We start from the raw sequence: 17,331 nt of genomic DNA, 5'->3' as shown, positions 1-17,331 counted from the left end.
TATGGTATAAGGGTTCTGAAGAAAAAGAAAAAGAAAGCAGGGTAAGTGCTAGAGAGTGATAGAAAGGAATGAGAATGAGGAACTCTTCCTTTTTATTAATTGAGTATAAAAACCTGGGGAGTAGGTCTATTAATATCCTACAGGCAGAGATGAGGGTTGAAGAAAAATGAAGAGAAGTAATTATGATATTCGTATCCCCCTGGTTGAAGAAAGAGAGCTGAGACGCTGACTGCACAAATGGACAATATAAATGAGCAGGTCGTGTATAAAAACAGAACTCTGATCCAAAACCTGTGGTAACCCGCCCAGGAAACCAACCCATTGTCCACAGTCACTAGCCCAGGAACCAGCCTGCTGTAAGTCAGGTCAGTAGGAAGTCAGACTACTAGCTCTAGCGGAAACCAAACAATAACCCCTTTAACCATTGGTTCTCTAATGGCCAGGCCTTGTAAAACCGACAGCTCCCCTGATCCTTGTCCCTGCTTCCAACTAGACCAATCAGAGAAAGCCAAATATGTACCCCTAAGCAATTACACCGGATGCCCCACTTCTAGTTAGCCGGCTTACAGCTCCCCCGTACCAACGGCCTCCGATCAGGGCACCCCTGAAGCCTTCCCTTTTCTCCACCATAAAAGTTCCTTACTCCTCTGTCAGCCTTTGAGTCTCTGCCAAGACACAGGTGACGGTGACGAACTCCCTTGCCACAGCCGACTCTAAAAGAGCCTTTGCTTTCCTCATCAGGTTGGTCTACTTACAGGAAACTCCAGGAGAGGGGCCACACTAGCAAACAGCTGGAGCACAAATGGCTTCCGGTGTAGAATGTAGAACTGTTGGCAGGCAAATTCGATGGCTTGGCGCAACTGGGGATTGCTTTCATAATCGGAGTACACCTGCGGAAAAGTGCCACATATTCAGAACATGCCTTAGCAGCCTGTCAAACTTGTGTTTGCTTTTAAAACTCATAGCAATGGAGGGGCGCCTGGGTGGCTTAGTCGGTTAAGTATCCGACTCTTGACTTGGGCTCAGGTCATACTTGCAGGGTCCTAATATCGAGCCCCGTGTTAGACTCTGCTGAGCGTGGAGACTGCTTAAGATTCTCTCCCTCTCCCCCACCCCCGCCCCGCCCTCCCCTCTTCCGCCCCTCACAGTCTCTCTCTCTACAAAAACAAAACAAAAACACCTCATAGCCCTGGGAAGCATGGAGAGAAGTGGCTAATTTAATAAACTGGTAGATGGGAGTATAAAACAGTATGATCTCTCTTGTGAGAGATTTGGTAATAAACATGAATATACTTTTTCCCAGGGAGTGTGTCACTAGGAATTTACCTCAAGAAACAAATTGGACAAAGGTACAAAGACGGATATAGAGGAATTCCTACTGCAATTTTGCTTATAATAGTGGAAAATTTTGAACAAGTGAAATTATTCATAAATTGGGGTAGGTTAAGTAGATTGTGGTATATGCATCAGCAGAATATTATGCAGTTATTAGAAAGATGCTCTAGCACTCAACGTAGCTACATGAGAAAAAGCCCGTGATATTCTTAGTGTGATGTGAGAAAGGTAGGTAACAAACTTGAACATGTGGTATGATCCAACTTTTGCTTAAAAAAAAAAGTAGGATAGAGAGTAAGGATTTTCAAGAAGTATAAATAATGGTTATCTAGGAAGGAGGATTATAGGTGATCTTTGTTTTCTTCTTTAAACTTTATCTTCTGAATTTTATAACGAGCATTTATTGTTTTTGGAAATCAGTAAAAAAGTTTATAAAAATAGAGAAAGTTCCAACTATCTAAAAATAAGAGAGGCCTGATATTAAAGAAAATTTCTTGCCCCAGTAGGTTGAACAAACTCCACTTTGCACAAGCATGTATTACTTTTATAATTTTTATTAAAACTTCCATAAAAGTAGAGGACTGGGATGAGCCCCTAGGCTCTGTCTGAACTTCATCCATTACTCCTAAACGTAGCCAGATACACGTTAGACATGGGTACATGGAAATTGTTCCTGCTGACTTCACCTCCTCCGATCTCAGCATAGCAAATTTAATAGCAACGGAAATCTCGATTCAGACAGAGATCAGAAAATCTCTCAGGAGAAACATCAGTGGAACACTTGCCATACGTTTGAGTAAAGAGAGCAGTGATTCCCAAACTTCTAGGGCATCAGAACCACCCGGGGGTCTTGTAAGAATCCAGATGAACGGGCCCTGACTCCACAGTTTCTGGTTAAGTAGGTCTGGGGTGGGGCCCAAGAATGTGTATTTCTAACAAATTCCCAGGGGATGCTGATGCTGCTTGTCCAGCGACCCCAGTTTGAGAACCACTCAAAGAGTGGTTAGAGGAAAGGGGAAAGCCTATCCCAGGTCTGGGAGACCTCAGGAGAGACAGAACGGGATATTGTGACCTTCCAGAAAATTCTGGGGAGATTTCATTTGGTGCCTTCTGCTGCCACAAAAGCAGGTAACTTCCATCTTAAAAAGTTGTAGTACAGGTCTTGTTGACCTGCCGTACGGGCAGTTGGTTTTCTGGTGAGGAGGCTAGAGCCACTGCACCTGCAGCATGGTGGGCAGAATCCACTGGTAGCCGCTGAGAGAGAAAAGGTGGTTGAAGTGCACAGCGCTGTTGATGACGGTGGCGGCGTACTGCCTGAGCAGGGCGCTGTCTTCCGGGTGGAGGATCAGAGCCCCGTTAAAGACGTTGAGGAAGAGCATGATTTCATCTCCCCAGGGAAACTCGCTCGGCATGCCCAGGAACATCTCCTCCAGGAGCTGGATCCACAAGCTTTTCTGAAGAGTGTCGAGGCCAAACAGCTCCTTGCCGGCTGTGAAAACACAAAACAGCAGAGACAGAATTAGCCCCACGCCAATCCTGTCAGCGTGGGAGGGCCATCAAACCGGGGGGGGGGGCACTGCTGTTTCCCATTTGTTCCAGCTCTGGGACGGGAAGATGTGCTGCGGAAATGCTTCCAGCACACATTGCTGCTGCTGGTATCACACTCCCTGGTTCTCAACGGACTTCCATCATCACCTCCTTGATTCGACTCTGGAGGCCAGACAGGGCTGACATTTGCAGCATGTTGCACTGAATAAGCTGTGGCATTGGGGAAAAATATCAGTTGTTTCAGAAAGGAAATGGCAGGGCTGGGACTGGTTCTAGATCTTTGAATTCCTGGACAGACAGACGAGAGCTCTTTCTACTATTTGCTCTGGAACTTCTGGGTGAAGAAGACATTGAACATTGGGAGGCTAATTGTAAATATCTCAAATTAATAACTGAGTCACACAGCAAGGCTTTGAAGCGAGCCTCTTTCTGGTCTCTCTGTCTCTATCTCCCTCTCCATTCAGGTGTTAATTCAGATAGAGTAAAACAAACATACACGGATCTCAAATGGAGAGTTCGGTGAGTTTTGACAAAAATACACACTCATGTAACCAACGCACCAATCAATACATAGACCATTTTCATTACCTCAGAAAGTTTCCAGGAGATATATCCCCCCCAACTCAGAGGCAACCACTGTCCTGATTTCTGTAGATGAGTTTTGTTTCCTGAAGTTCATACGAACACCTGTTCTTCACTTAGTCAAGTAACAATACCTACTACTACCTACCCTAACAATACCATACTATTGCCTTCAACTGCTTATGGAAAAGAATATGTGTGGTGTGTGTGTGTGTGTGTGTGTGTGTGTGTGTGTGTGTGTGTGTGGAATACTACTCAGCCATCAAAAATGAAATCTTTCCATTTGCAACAACGTGGTGGATGGAACTAGAGGGTATTATGCTAAGCGAAATAAGTCAATCAGAGAAAGACAATTATCATATTATCTCACTGATATGTGGAATTTAAGAAACAAAACCAAGGATTGTAGGAGAAGAGAGGAAAAAATAAAACAAGATGAAACCAGAGAAGGAGACAAACCATAAGAGACTCTTAATCATAGGAAACAACCTGAGGCTTGCTATGGGGGCAGGGGGTGGGAGGATGGGACAACTGGGAGATGGACATTAAGGCAGACACATGATGTAATGAGCATAGTATTATATAAGATTGATGAATCACTGACCTCTACCTCTGAAACCAATAATACATTATATGTTAATTAATTGAATTTAAATTAAAAAAAAAACAAAAAAATCCTGCCTATGATTAGTTAAGAACAGTGGTCTCAGTTTGCTCCCTGGAATCGCAGCATCGACATCCCTTGGGAACTTGCTAAAATTCAAGTTCCCGGGCTCTATGCCGGAGCCACTGAGTCAGAACCTGGGGAGGGTGCAGCCCAGCAATCTGTGTTTTATCAAGGCCTCCAGGTGATTCTGATGCACTGAGGGCTGAGAAGCACTGCCTTAGAGAACTGTCTGCTGGTTCAGATGCTCTCCAGCCAAGGACCAAACAAGGGCATAGGAAGCCCAAGAAAAGAAATGCTTTTTTTTTTTCTTGATACCTTGTGGATCACTGAAGAGTGAAAATTCAGCGTCAATAGCACTTCGGGGGAATGAGGGTAGTCGGAGGAGGTCTTCCTGGAGCATGGAGACATGGGACTGTTTGTGGGCTGTGGGGATCTTCTGCGTCAGGGAGATGAGAAACAAAACCCGCCCGACTTCCTCCAGCTTCCGAGTGAACACCTAGCCGCAAACAAAAGCAGGAGCAGAGGAAACGTAGAATTAGCAACTCTGAGATTAAAAGGAGTGAAGACATTGAAGTAAAATCTTTCATGGCAAACAGGGCTGATAAAAAATCAAGGGGGGGGGTGGGTGTTGAATTGAGGGAGAAATGGTTTTTTTTCTTTACCACATAGATGGAGCAAACAATGCTTGATTGACTCTCACTTCCTGTATCCGCCTGCTCCCCAGAAGGAAGTGTTTCTTAGGGGTTTGCAGGCTGGAGGAGCACAATGCAAGCATTGTCAGGAATCGTTCCATATGAAATAGAGCCCATTTGTTTGGATATCATAATATGGAAGACCTTTTCCAACAGGAGCCAGTCAGTCAGTTCCAAGTGCCTCTACCATTTCCACAGATACCTTAAGCTGTTTTGGGCTTTTCTCTTAAAAAAGGACTGAAATGGGATCCAGGAAGAACCTATCTTGGTACAAAAGCTGATGGGCCTAGATGGCGCAGACAGGATTCTCTTGGTCCCTTCTCTTTGTTCCTTTCCTGTTGATGATGGGTGCACAGGGAGTGTGATGAGGAGGTCCATAAGCAGTCCGAAGCTGCTGAGGAAACTCCAGGGCCAGAACCACAGGCTTGCATACTACTATCTCCCTGCAGAACTCAGAAAGAAATCTTAAAATTCCAACTTGGAGTGTACACAGAACGAGAGCTCCATTTTATGCAATTTTTAAAAAAATATTTTATTTATTTATTTGACAGAGAGAGACACAGAGAGAGAGGGAACACAAGCAGGGAGAGTGGGAGAGGGAGAAGCAGGCTTCCAGCTGAGCAGGGAGCCCAATGAGGGGCTCAATCCCAGAACCCTGGGACCATGACCTGAGCCAAAGGCAGACGCTTAATGACTGAGCCACCCAGGTGCCCCCATTTTATGCAATTTTTAAAAACATGTTCTTAGACATAAAAAGAACACACTAGTGAAGTGCTATTGTTGATAATGGTTTTAATTCTTTTGCTGCCAAAATCAGGGGCTGGGATAATTGGGGGTAATTATTTCAGAAATTATATACACTTAAGACCTTACAGTTATGTATACTTTAGACCCAAGACCACACACTTTGTAATACTTGCACTATTTTCCTCTTTCAACTGCAATTCAGGTAGTTTATGCTAACTATACTTTTAATTACTTAAGTGGTCTAATTCTATGCCATTCTCATTCATTCCATGAAGTTGTTTTTGAATAGTTTGATGCCAAATTAACCTTCTTGATATGTGCAGAAAAACTGAAATGATAAATTATCCTGAAATTCTTTAGACATTTTATTAAAAATTAATGAATGTGGGGGTGCCTGGGTGGCTCAGTGAGTTGAGGTCCAATTCTTGGTTTTGGCTCACGTTATGATCTCAGGGTTGTGGGATCAAGTCCCCTGTTGGGTGCACTTGGCGTGGGGTGTGCTTGGGATTCTGTCCCTCCCCCTCCGCCACCATCCTTCCCCTTTGGGCGCATGCAAGTGCACTCTCTCTCTCTCTCTCTAATAAATAAAATCTTAAAAAATACAAAATAAAAATAAATAAATGAATGTAACACATAGACCATATTAAAATGGTATCATTATTAGAATTGTGGACTATAGGGCTCCTGGGTGGCTCAGTTGGTTAGGCAACTGCCTTCGGCTCAGGTCATGGTCCTGGAGTCCTGGGATCAAGTCCTGCATCAGACTCCCTACTCGGCGGGGAGTCTGCTTCTCCCTCTGACCCTCCCTCCTCTCATGATCTCTCTGTCTCATTCTTTCTCTCTCAAACAAATAAATAAAATCTTTAAAAAAAAAAAAGAATTGTGGACTATAGCTATATTTTGCATACAAAATAGTGAATTTCCTTATTCTTTTCTTCAATCATAAATTTAAGTACAACTGCTTGATTCTGTCTCCTGTTTTAAGGGAAGTTAGTAACATGCCTAAGGTCAGGTGACCAATCAGTGGCAGAGCTGGGACTGGGTCCAAGTCTCTGTAACTTAGCTCAATGCTTTTCCCAGGCATAATACATTGATCCCTTTTATTTTATTTTTCCCAACCAGTGTAAACCTCTGTGGCAACCTTCCAAGAGCTGCATTTGTGTACTTCCAATCCTGTTTTACAAAAATGTGAGAAGAATACTTGGAAACTAGTAGGTAAATAAATTCGAAGATTTCTAGTGTTTAAACCCAACGATTTGTCATAGCATTAATCCAAATGAGTGTTCTTTGATACCTTTACATTATGATCCAATTTATGAAAACTAACACACTATTTTGGGGAACTATTGACCAAGGGCCTACCCATCCACTTTCTCGAGAGAGGATTGTATCAGAATCAGAATCTCGGGGTTGGCAACACATTCACTGATCATCTATCCCAATGACTTGGCAAAACCATATAATAAAATAGAGGTGGTCAGTCACCTGTTTCTGAATGAGCTCCTGTCCTTTCTCTGGATGCATATGTACCAGGTTCAGCTGTGGAGATACTGATCTCCGGAAAGGATAAATATCCCGAACATATGTCTGTGGCAGGATTACACAAAGAGAAAAAAAAAAAAAGAGTTCAGATGATTATCAAATGATTAAATTTTACTCTAATTTCCTCTTTACCCAAAGGTCAAATGAAAGTTATGTATTTTCTAAGGGTTTTCTCATTTTATGCTCTCCAATTCTATAAAATCCTATGGAAAGTAAACGCCCACCTCAGGAAAGCATCAAACCACGTAGGCTTAGCACCCTTTCCAAACACTAGGGTGCAACATCAGGAGCAAAGGATCCAAAGGCAATTTAATAAAGGACATTCTGGAGGAAGAAGGTCACTGTAAAGTGATGTCTTGAGGTGCCCTTTGGTCATTAGGTCAGGTCACCATGGTCATGCTCAACATAATAAAAAGAGGAATAACAAGGACATTAAAATTCCAAGTAGACACACATATTTATTATATGGGCAACTTAATTTTTCATCAGGAGGTAATAATAATGAATGCTTTATTTGCCTTATCTCCTTTAATTATTGCAACCTATGATAGATACTATTATCATCCTCTTCATTTTACAGACAAGGAAAATGAAGGGCACAAAGGTACAGTGGCTAGTCCAAAGCTACACTGACAGCAAGGTGGTGTAACCTAAGTGGCCATACTCCTAACCACTGAACAACGATGCCTCCCTGAGTGAGAGCAACATTCAGGAAAGGCATGACAAGTTTCTGACACAACTCAACAGGAGTGCATCACTGTGCAGTCTCACCTTATTGTAGTGGATAAGATTCCATCGTTTGTCCATGAGAAAATAATGGGTTGACTGAGATTCTGGGATATTAAAAAACTCCAGACACTCCTAGAACAATAAGTATAGATAAATGTTTATGGAGAACATATTATGTGCCAGGTAGTAAGCTGAAAGATACAAATACCAAAACAAGGTAACTTATAAGGATTATAGATCTTATATACTTCTTATATGTATATATATATGGATACATATTGGATTTGAATACACAGTTGCCCAAAGAATGATATAATCCAGACTTGTAACGTAATATAAACCAACTGCTCTCAAAGTGCTAAAAGATGTGCAATTATGAATTCAGACTGCGGAGTGAACCGTGGAGGTACAGTGGCATCTGCTGGTCTCAATGTCAGGAAGAAAGCATGTTTGGTAACGCCATTAAAAATAATACAAGCGGCAACACACTGAGCCATTATTGTATACCGTATTCTGAGTTCAATGCCTTCCATGTAGGTACCTTGTATATCCTGCACTAGTACCCCAGTAGTGGGGAAAGAGAATCTGAGCCTGGAGAGGTCCTGTTCAATTTAGGTCACGCTGGTTATGGTGGAACCGGGGTTGGGACTTACTCTGTTTACCTTCCTGCCATTCAGCCTGAGTAGGAAAATGGAGTGGTTGTTGAAGTTCGCTTCACTGGGCCTTAGTAATTCTCTGGAGATGTCTGGGTAAGGCCTGAAGGAGGCATTTTGTACCGAAATAAGATATACACGTTTGGTACAACTGAATTTTTCAGAGGCCTTTCCTGCTTCCGTCTTGGCCTGGAGCTGTGTTCCAGGAAATCAGTTTACCAAAAGTTTGGAATCCAGATAGATGGGGAATAGCTGTAGTACTTTACCTTAAAAGCCATACAGGCATGTGTAACTGTGGATTGGCTTTCTGCCAAGGGTCACAACTGCCATAACCATTAAAGAACTGTCTTGACTCACCCGATTTATTCTAAGGTATATATGTTCTGCTTCTCCACCCACTTCCGTCCGTGGAAGTCAGACTGTACACCGTGCAACCAAGTGCCAGAGAAAGGGTCTCTGGCAGGATCAGCAGCTGACAGAGGCTGCCTCAGCTCCCTCAGTGTGCAACCCCAGGGCACCTCCAGAACTACCCCCACGTGATGTCAGGGAGCGCTGAAGCAGGAATCGACAGCACTCCCAGGGGAGCCAGTACGCTTGAGAGGGTCAAGATGCTGCTTCAGCTGAAGGAGAAGCGGCATGTATTTACCTACCTCAAAGCAGAGCTATGATGTCGGTAGGTGTGGGGAAAATCATGTGAGGAAATGGGGGAAGTACATGATAGCGGAGCACATTCTACAAGAGGTAAGTCAATGCATGTATTTGTTTGAAGATAGGAAAATGCCATTTAATTCTAAATGGGATGATCAGTGAAGTGGCCACAGACATTGTGCTTTAAAAATCATTTCTGTTGAAAGCCATTCATACCTTGAGCAGGGCTTCGAACTGAGTGTCTTCATGGACTGGTAACTGGGTTGGGATATCACACTCATTCTGCCCATGAACTACCAAGGTTTTCGTACCTACAGAAGGCAAATACAATCATAAGCTGAAGTTCACTCTAGGAAAGTTTATCTTTAAGGCACAAAATATTAAAATATTATCAATGGGCTGATATTTTTCTTGTTATGATTGTTACTTGTAGTGAGTGCTTATGGTAAACTCTGTGTTGCCCTAATATCCCTCTTTTATAGTTAAAATAGATGTTTTAAATTTATTTACTGACTAAATAACAAAAGCTACCATTTATGGAGTTCCCAATACTTTGACATGTATTTTATGTGCATGATATTTAAATCTCACAACAACCCTATGGTATGGGTATTATTATTTTCATTCTACAAATGAGAAAACAATGGAAATGGACTCTTACAAGTAAGAACTTATAAGTAACTTAGTCAAAGACACATTTATTTAACAGAAAAGTCAGAATTCAAACCTTATGTGTTGCAACAAGTAATATATCCCTGTATTTTAAATGAGATGATCACACAGTAATGGTTGAGAAAATACAAAAAGAGATATTAGCAAAACCATGACAAGTACCTGGAATGCAGTTTAAATTTACATTTTCTGTATTCTACTAGGCTAGGGAGTTAGTACTTATTCTACTTCATTCATTCATTATAAGTGTTTGTGAACATCATGATATACCTTGGCTTTTAATGAGCTGTTTTTAAGCCTATGAATGACAACATGAGTTTCTTTGCTATAATAAAAACTGATCACCTTGTCAGATAACCTATGGAACATATAAATACACAACTTCCATTTATGGAACACTTGCTATGAGTCAGGTATGACAGCAAGTATTTTATCTACGTAAATGCATTGATGACTCATGATTGTGCAGTATGAATCACATCCTTGTTTTACCCATGAGTAAAGAAAGCTTGAAAAATGATGTACTTTTTTTTAGCTAATACTAACTGTATTAATAAGTGGGAGTAACATGACTTTAATGCAGGCCTCTACATTGCATACCCTGTGTTCTCATCTTTATATAATTGTGCCTTTCTCTTTATTTTAATACATGGATCATCTGGTATTTTCTTAGTCACTGCACCAGGATAAAGACTCGGAAGAATTTCTATCTTAAAGAAAAGCAAGCTATCAGGAGTGAAAAGGAACCGTAGCTCAAGTTTACATCACACTTCATGTTCTTTTGTTGTTCTCCTTTCTTCCTGCTTGTCCCTTTTCCAATTTTTCATAAAGCCATCTCTCATAGAGTTTACAAAGATCTGGGGTCCATGCCATGCAAACAGTATCATTCCCCTTGCAGTGCCAAACATTCATTCAGAAAGGCTCCCCGTTCAGCTGGCCCTGTGTGATAGACTTAAATACATCTTCAACCTTGGCCGCTCTTCAAGGACTGATTCATGTGGATTGGTTCTGATGTCTCCCCTTTCATCTGGCAATCTCTGACTTTTAAAGGGTCTATTGTATTTCTTCAGATTGTATTAAACAAAAATTCTTTGAAGCCCCCAACACCAGGGTCAGGACTCTGAAATTTTTCTCATGAATGAAAGAGGCGGTTGGACTTTAAAAGGGTTATTTATACTCTTAAACAAAGAGAAAAGTTATGTCATCCAACAGCGGTAGTGGGTTACCTGGCATGGAAGCGGTCACCAGCAGCTTTACCTCACACTGCTCCTTCTTCATGGTCTGCTTGAGATCCTTGAAGAACAGTCCCTCTACATAACCCACCACTTCCCACAGGAAAGTCAGGGTGGCCGAAATGGCGTCCATCCCCCACTCACAGGGGGTCCGCACGAAGTACATGATTAATCCCACCTAAAAGAACAGGGAGAGGTCACAAAACCACGATAATCCTGAGCAAACATTCTCATTTCCTTGGCTTCTTTTGTTTCCTTAATCAAATATTCTTTTGTGCCTTCATATTCTCCGTTTAACGTTTCCTCTAATACTTTTCAATGTCCATGAGCAAGAGGGTGGAACTGGAAAACCAACCAGAACAGGTTGCCATACATTTTTGTGTTTCAGGGAAATGGTGATTTAAGACAAAAGCAGAAGATTGTTTTTCCAGGCTTCAAGTCGCTTGGTAGTTCAGGTGCTGAGGCCACCCCAAATTAATCTCTACAAGATGTTTGCTGAAACAGTATTTGCAGATTGGATTACGTCTAGCGGTCTGAACCAATGAACACTGTGCTTGGCTAAATTGGTGACCTTAACAGATTTTTCTTTGTGTCCCCTAAAATCTTGAAAAGCTCTGGGTCCTTTTGCACATATTTAGGTTGACATTTAAAATGTCTCATCAGGGTGCCTGGGTGGCTGAGTCAGTTAAGCATCTGCCTTCAGCTCAGGTCATGATCCCAGGGTCCTGGGATGGAGCCCCACATCAGGCTCCCTGCTCAGTGGGGAGCCTGCTTCTCCCTCTCCTACTCCCCTTGCTCTCTGTCAAATAAATAAATAAAGTCTTTTAAAAAAATAAAATAAAAGGTCTCATCATAAGGTAATTTTTTTTTTGTTAATAGGAGAATATATTAAACATTCTCTACATTGAAATAAAAGGCAGATTGACTGTAATTGGAATGTGTATTTCAACAAATTTTGATGAAAGAAGTTTTAACTACCTTATTCAACAGTGCACAGCAAAATCATAAAGAAGTAACATCAAAGTTTTCCCCGCCCATGGCTTTATTGATTGTTTCTTGAAAAATTTCTTAATCTTAGCAAACTTTCTAGTTGTGTTGAATCAGCCTACAGGGTCACTAACTTAATCTTCTTTGGTGGTTCTGAAGGCTAACCACCCTAATGAGTGCTAAACCTTACCTCTAGGAGAAATCTATCAAAGACAGGAAAAGGTGGTAAGTCCTATGGGTTTGTGTGTGTGTGTGTGTGTGTGTGTGTGTGTGTTAGCGGGGGGTGGTGGTGCAAAAAGGTGATTTTACTAAAGCACAGGGACAGAACCCATGTTCAGAAAGTCCTATGGGTTTAAAGTGCCTTGATCCATCAGAGATGAGGCTTCCTTAAAACTCATGCAGTATATCAGATTCTTTCTCTGTCTTATACATCTGTCAATTCATCTGGTGATACCTGGGCTGGTCAGGGTGGGCCTTTCTTGTGGACAGTAGAGGATGATGTTTGAGATGGCAGGCATGCTCACGAAGTGTTAGTGCATATTTGCAAGTTGAGGATTTGGAGATTTATTCCTTAAAACTATCTGAGCACCAAATCCCTTTAAAAGTTTTCACATACCCCCAGATGGGCTCAAACCCCAGGGTGAAGACCACTGGGTCAAAGTTAAACAGTCCCTAACAAAATTAGAAGAGATGGGTCAGTGGTCCCAACATGCCCACTATACATATCCTTAACAGTCATTAGAAAAAAGAGATATATAATATGGGTAATGGTTTAAAAAGGACTCTACCCTTCACTGTTTTGCCATTCTGACTAGAAGACCCCTTTTCTAGTCCCTTCAAGGCATCCATGTACTTGGGATTTGGGGAAAGATAAGGATTTAGAGAGAAATGCAAAAATAGAATTTATATTCATGCAAAACAGGGTTATACAGCAAAGCCAAAGTGTTGCCAGCTCTTTTCTCTATTAGCTTGTCAATTACCTAGCTGGGAAGACCTATGTCTGCCGTTAAGGCTTATTTGGAGTTGACAGGGAAGAGTATGGCAGACAGGAAATGAAATGTCCATCGTCTTATCCCAGGGCTGAAGGACAATGGAGAGCAATTGTCCAGATAAGTATCTCTCCTACCCAGGGACCTGAGGGAATGGGCAGACACACTGAAGGGGCGTTTGCCTCTAGTCTCTGACAGAAGTTCACCTTGGGGCCTTTCGATACCAACCAGAATGCCACACAAACATGGTAGGGCACATACTTAACCTGAGGAAGGCCCTACATTTGGCTTTGATAACCTACCTTTGGTTTTTGTGTGGTGTACACAGGACCAAGAAGCAGCAGAAAGCTTGGCTGGAGAGCTTTCTGGATAGAATTGCCAGTGTCACTGAGCATAATGCTCTAGCCAGAGGTCTTCCTAAGCTGGAGCCATATGGGACATGCAACCAGAACCTAGAGGGGTGTTTAGCACCAGCAGGAGATGAGGTGAGGTTGTCTCCCAGCAAGCACCACTGGGAGCCCGAAGACCCCAAGTCATAGCAGCCATGGGCTTTGGTTTCCACCAGCCAGGCATCTAGCAACCGGCCAGATAAAGAACATTGTCTCACAAAGGGAGGAGCCGGAGCAAATGTTGGACAAGAGACAGAATGCTGAATAAATGTAGGAGTGCTGACAATACTGACTCCAATCTTGGCCCTCCATCTTGTTCATGTCCATTCAGTGACTTCCCTTGGTGCTACGTGTCCCAGGCCCCTTGGAGGGGAATGTAGGTCCTGACCAGAATGCTGGAAGGCTTGTTCTGAGCTTCCTTCTGGCACAAAGATGGTGCCACTTTAGATAACTACCCTTACACCTCACCACCGTGCTTGCTCTATAAAAGCTGTGGATTAAGGTCTGGACTTAGAAAATAGCTGCCTAGCCCTTGGCTCGGTGTCTGCCCCATCTTCCCTGTCAGTAAGTTACTCTGAATACAGTTCCGTATGAGTGGTATGGAGTGGCTTGCTTCATTGTTCCTTCTCAAAGTGACTTCTCCATCTGGAGGATATTTTGCTGTCCCTCCTCCACCTTCCAACAACAAAGATCTTTTTTCTCTCCAACCCCACATAGTGTTTGGAGATGAAAGAAGTTGGAAGGGAGGAGAATTCCTAGAGACTAAATATTTTTAGCCAAGAGAGACTGAACACTATCCAAAGTTACTATTTATATTTTTTTATCAGTCTGAACTTAAAACTGGATTGGACACTTATTTATATTCTTTTCCTTGTCAACCAGCTGGTGGGCACTCAGGAGAAAAACCAAATCAGTCATAGACAAGAGAAAGGGATTACACAATTTCTCTGCACATAGGAGCTGTAGTGTTAAATTTTTCATTCTGCTACAGAGGCATGTGGATACCTCTTCTCTTTCTCTACCTGCTAGGAGACTGACAACAGTAAGGGAGAAAGAAGAAGTTCTCCCAACACAGACATTCACGCAACCATCTATCTGGATTAAGGTGCAGTTTCAAAGAAGAGGCATTGAGCTGAGAGCCCCCAAACTGCGTATCCATTTAGGGTGTAAGGCGGAAATCCTAAAGAAACTGGTCAATTCTGGAGGGTTCAGGAAGGAGCTGTCTGGATGGTTTAAAGCAAAGATAGTTGCTATGGAAAAATACACTCACAAATACTTTCCATCTAGGGCAATATTTGCCTCTGTGTGTGTGTGTATGTGTGTGTATGTGTGTGTGTGTGTGTTTGTGTGTATTTTAAAAGAGAGATAGGAAAAGGGAAAAATGACTAAAATGACATATAAGTTTTCTCAACAGAAAACCAAAATTAAGAACTGACATAAGCAAGTTGTATAATGCCATAGGAAGACAGAGATGACACTGACATTGAGTGCCCACCACATGCATGCCAAGTAGTGTGTCAGGAGGGGCTTCCCCATACAAACAATGGTGAATATAGCTGACCATGATCTACCTTCAGTCACATCATTAATGGGAATTTATTGAAAAAAAATTCCCTAGGACCTTTTCCTCATGTTGCTGCTTCCTAATTGGAAATGAACATTTATAACTTACTGGAGGCGAAAACTCACCAAGTAGTTGAAGAGGATGTGAGACGTCTGAGCAGGAAAGTCTCCAATATTTAAGAGAAGTTTGCGCAGCATGTACATTAACTCATCCTGAAAGAAGAAGAGAATTTCTACATCTCATTCAGTGGCCACGCTGTAGGAAATAAAATTAACTTCTTAAAAAGTGGGGGAGGCTCTTACTTTTCCCTCTTGTTAATTTCCATTATGTTTGGCATTTTAATATAGTATATGTGATACTTATTAAACAGTATTTAAACCAACTATTATACCTTCTCTTAGGAGCTAAACTATGGAATCACTGAGCAGTAGTTAGACAAGTTTTTTTTTTTTAATAAAAATTTAGACTGTCTATTGGTCATAGGCAAGTCATAGGAAAGCGGTACATTTAGTCAACTCTATTTGCTATGACTTCCACGTGTGATGAAAATGTAAGGCAGACCTATCTTGAGAAGCCAGTTAACAAATGTAGTTTAATGAACTTCACAGGTCTGCTTCCTAGGTTTTGAGTCAAAGAGATAAAGCTAGGTCGAGAGAGGATAAATAGAGATGTCTGTAATTAACCTTAGCTTTCAGAAACGAAACTTAATTCTTCCAACAAATAGGACCATAACACAGAAACGAACAAATACTTTTTAATCATCAGTGTATTTTGCCATTGCTCAGAAAACTACTTTTATTTCGCATACTCTTCTTACAGGTGGCCTGCTAAATTAGATTTGAGTAATGGACAGTTTCAACATATTCTAATAATCCTACCTGCATCACAGACTACTAAGCAATCAGAATTCAGGAAATGTACCCATTACTAAGAACACTATACTGAATTTAATCTTTGTCTAAAAGACTGAAAATCTTTCAGTATCTTAGGGTCATCACTACTCTTGTACCAAACACATATGGAGACATCAGTCAATGGACCAATTTGAAAGAAAACAGCAAAGTTTAGTACTGCTCATCATTAACATTACCTAAAGCACTTATTTGCTCTGTGTCAGACATTGATGTTCAATGCATAGTTCTGTGAAGCCCACTGTTTGCTTTTGACAGTGTTCACACACACAGTACACGGCTATACTCTAAAGAAAGAGGAATTTACTTGTCTATTGCTGATGGTCAGTTTTTCCAGAAAATGTCGAAGAACTGTTGATGGATCTTCAATCAGACAATTCCATAAGACTTGCTGGGCCACAGCACTCACTTTAGAAGAGAGAGGACATTGATCATTTGTCTTAAATAGAGATAAAGTGTTAGATACACTATTCAAACAATTTACTAAGCTTTAATTAGTCTCTCTTTTTTGCCTTAACAAGGTTCTATGAACTCTTTCTGTTGAAAGGTAGATATTTGTTCTCTTTGCCTCTTATTTCTGAACATTTTCACCTATAAAAAAAAAAGTAACTAAAAAGTATAGGATAGTCTTGAGATTTTAGAATTGCTTTTGTAAAGAACACATTTGTGATTTACAACAGTATATCATTCAGCCTTAAAAGAAGGAAATCCTGCCATTTGTGATAATGAAGATGGATTTTGAGGGCATTATGTTAAAGGAAATAAATCAGACAGAAAAAGACAAATATTGTATGATCTCACACGTGGAATCTAAAATAAACCAAACTCATAGACACAGAGGCCAGACTGGTGGTTGCCAGAGGTGGGGGTGGGGTAAATGAGTGAAGGTGGTCCAAAGGTAAAAACTTCCAATTATAAGATAAATAAATATATCCTGGGGCTATAACGTACAGCCTGGTGACTACCCTTAACAATACTGCCTTGCATATTTGAAGGTCGCTAAGAGAGGAGATTTTAAAAGTTCTTATTATAAGAAAACAATTGTTACTACAGGTGATAATGGGTGTTAACTAAACTTGTTGTGGTAACATTTCATAATATAAACATATGTATCAAATTATTATATTGTATGCCTAAAATTAATACAATGTTATATATCAACTGTATCTCAATTTAAAAAGAAAGAATACATTTGTGAATCTTTGTTTTGGAAATTACCCTAATATTAGGAGCGATGAGTATTTATCAAATTAAAATCATATTCCAATGTTGGTTGTATGGAGAAATTTCTAAAGTAATCATTTGGTTTTAGGAAATATGTTTTGGTTCAGAATGCATATGAATTAGAGATGATCTTTTATTGTTCACGAGAATGCTTTGAATAGTATCTCCCTCAGTGAGATAAAGTAGTTAAGCCAGTGCCAATTAGGCTCCCACTTCTTTT

General features: G+C 41.1%; 1 protein-coding gene across 12 annotated transcripts in view; it reads right to left on the bottom strand.

Annotated features, from left to right (window-relative positions):
* Positions 1-17,331, bottom strand: part of UNC80 (unc-80 subunit of NALCN channel complex) — a 230,500-nt gene that overhangs the window by 52,466 nt on the left and 160,703 nt on the right. For all 12 annotated transcript variants that reach the window (XM_036098772.2, XM_036098778.2, XM_036098773.2 and 9 more), the window contains 9 exons: positions 16,195-16,295; positions 15,102-15,188; positions 11,042-11,225; positions 9,360-9,454; positions 7,885-7,974; positions 7,057-7,158; positions 4,448-4,628; positions 2,556-2,824; positions 756-890 (listed from right to left, as the gene is read on the bottom strand). In XM_036098772.2, coding sequence (XP_035954665.1) covers positions 756-890; positions 2,556-2,824; positions 4,448-4,628; positions 7,057-7,158; positions 7,885-7,974; positions 9,360-9,454; positions 11,042-11,225; positions 15,102-15,188; positions 16,195-16,295 — 1,244 coding nt within the window. The remainder of the gene's footprint in view (positions 1-755; positions 891-2,555; positions 2,825-4,447; positions 4,629-7,056; positions 7,159-7,884; positions 7,975-9,359; positions 9,455-11,041; positions 11,226-15,101; positions 15,189-16,194; positions 16,296-17,331) is intronic.

The sequence above is a fragment of the Halichoerus grypus genome, chromosome 4, assembly GCF_964656455.1.
Source record: "Halichoerus grypus chromosome 4, mHalGry1.hap1.1, whole genome shotgun sequence".
NCBI lineage: Eukaryota > Metazoa > Chordata > Mammalia > Carnivora > Phocidae > Halichoerus > Halichoerus grypus.
This window is presented reverse-complemented; position numbering and strand designations above follow the sequence as displayed.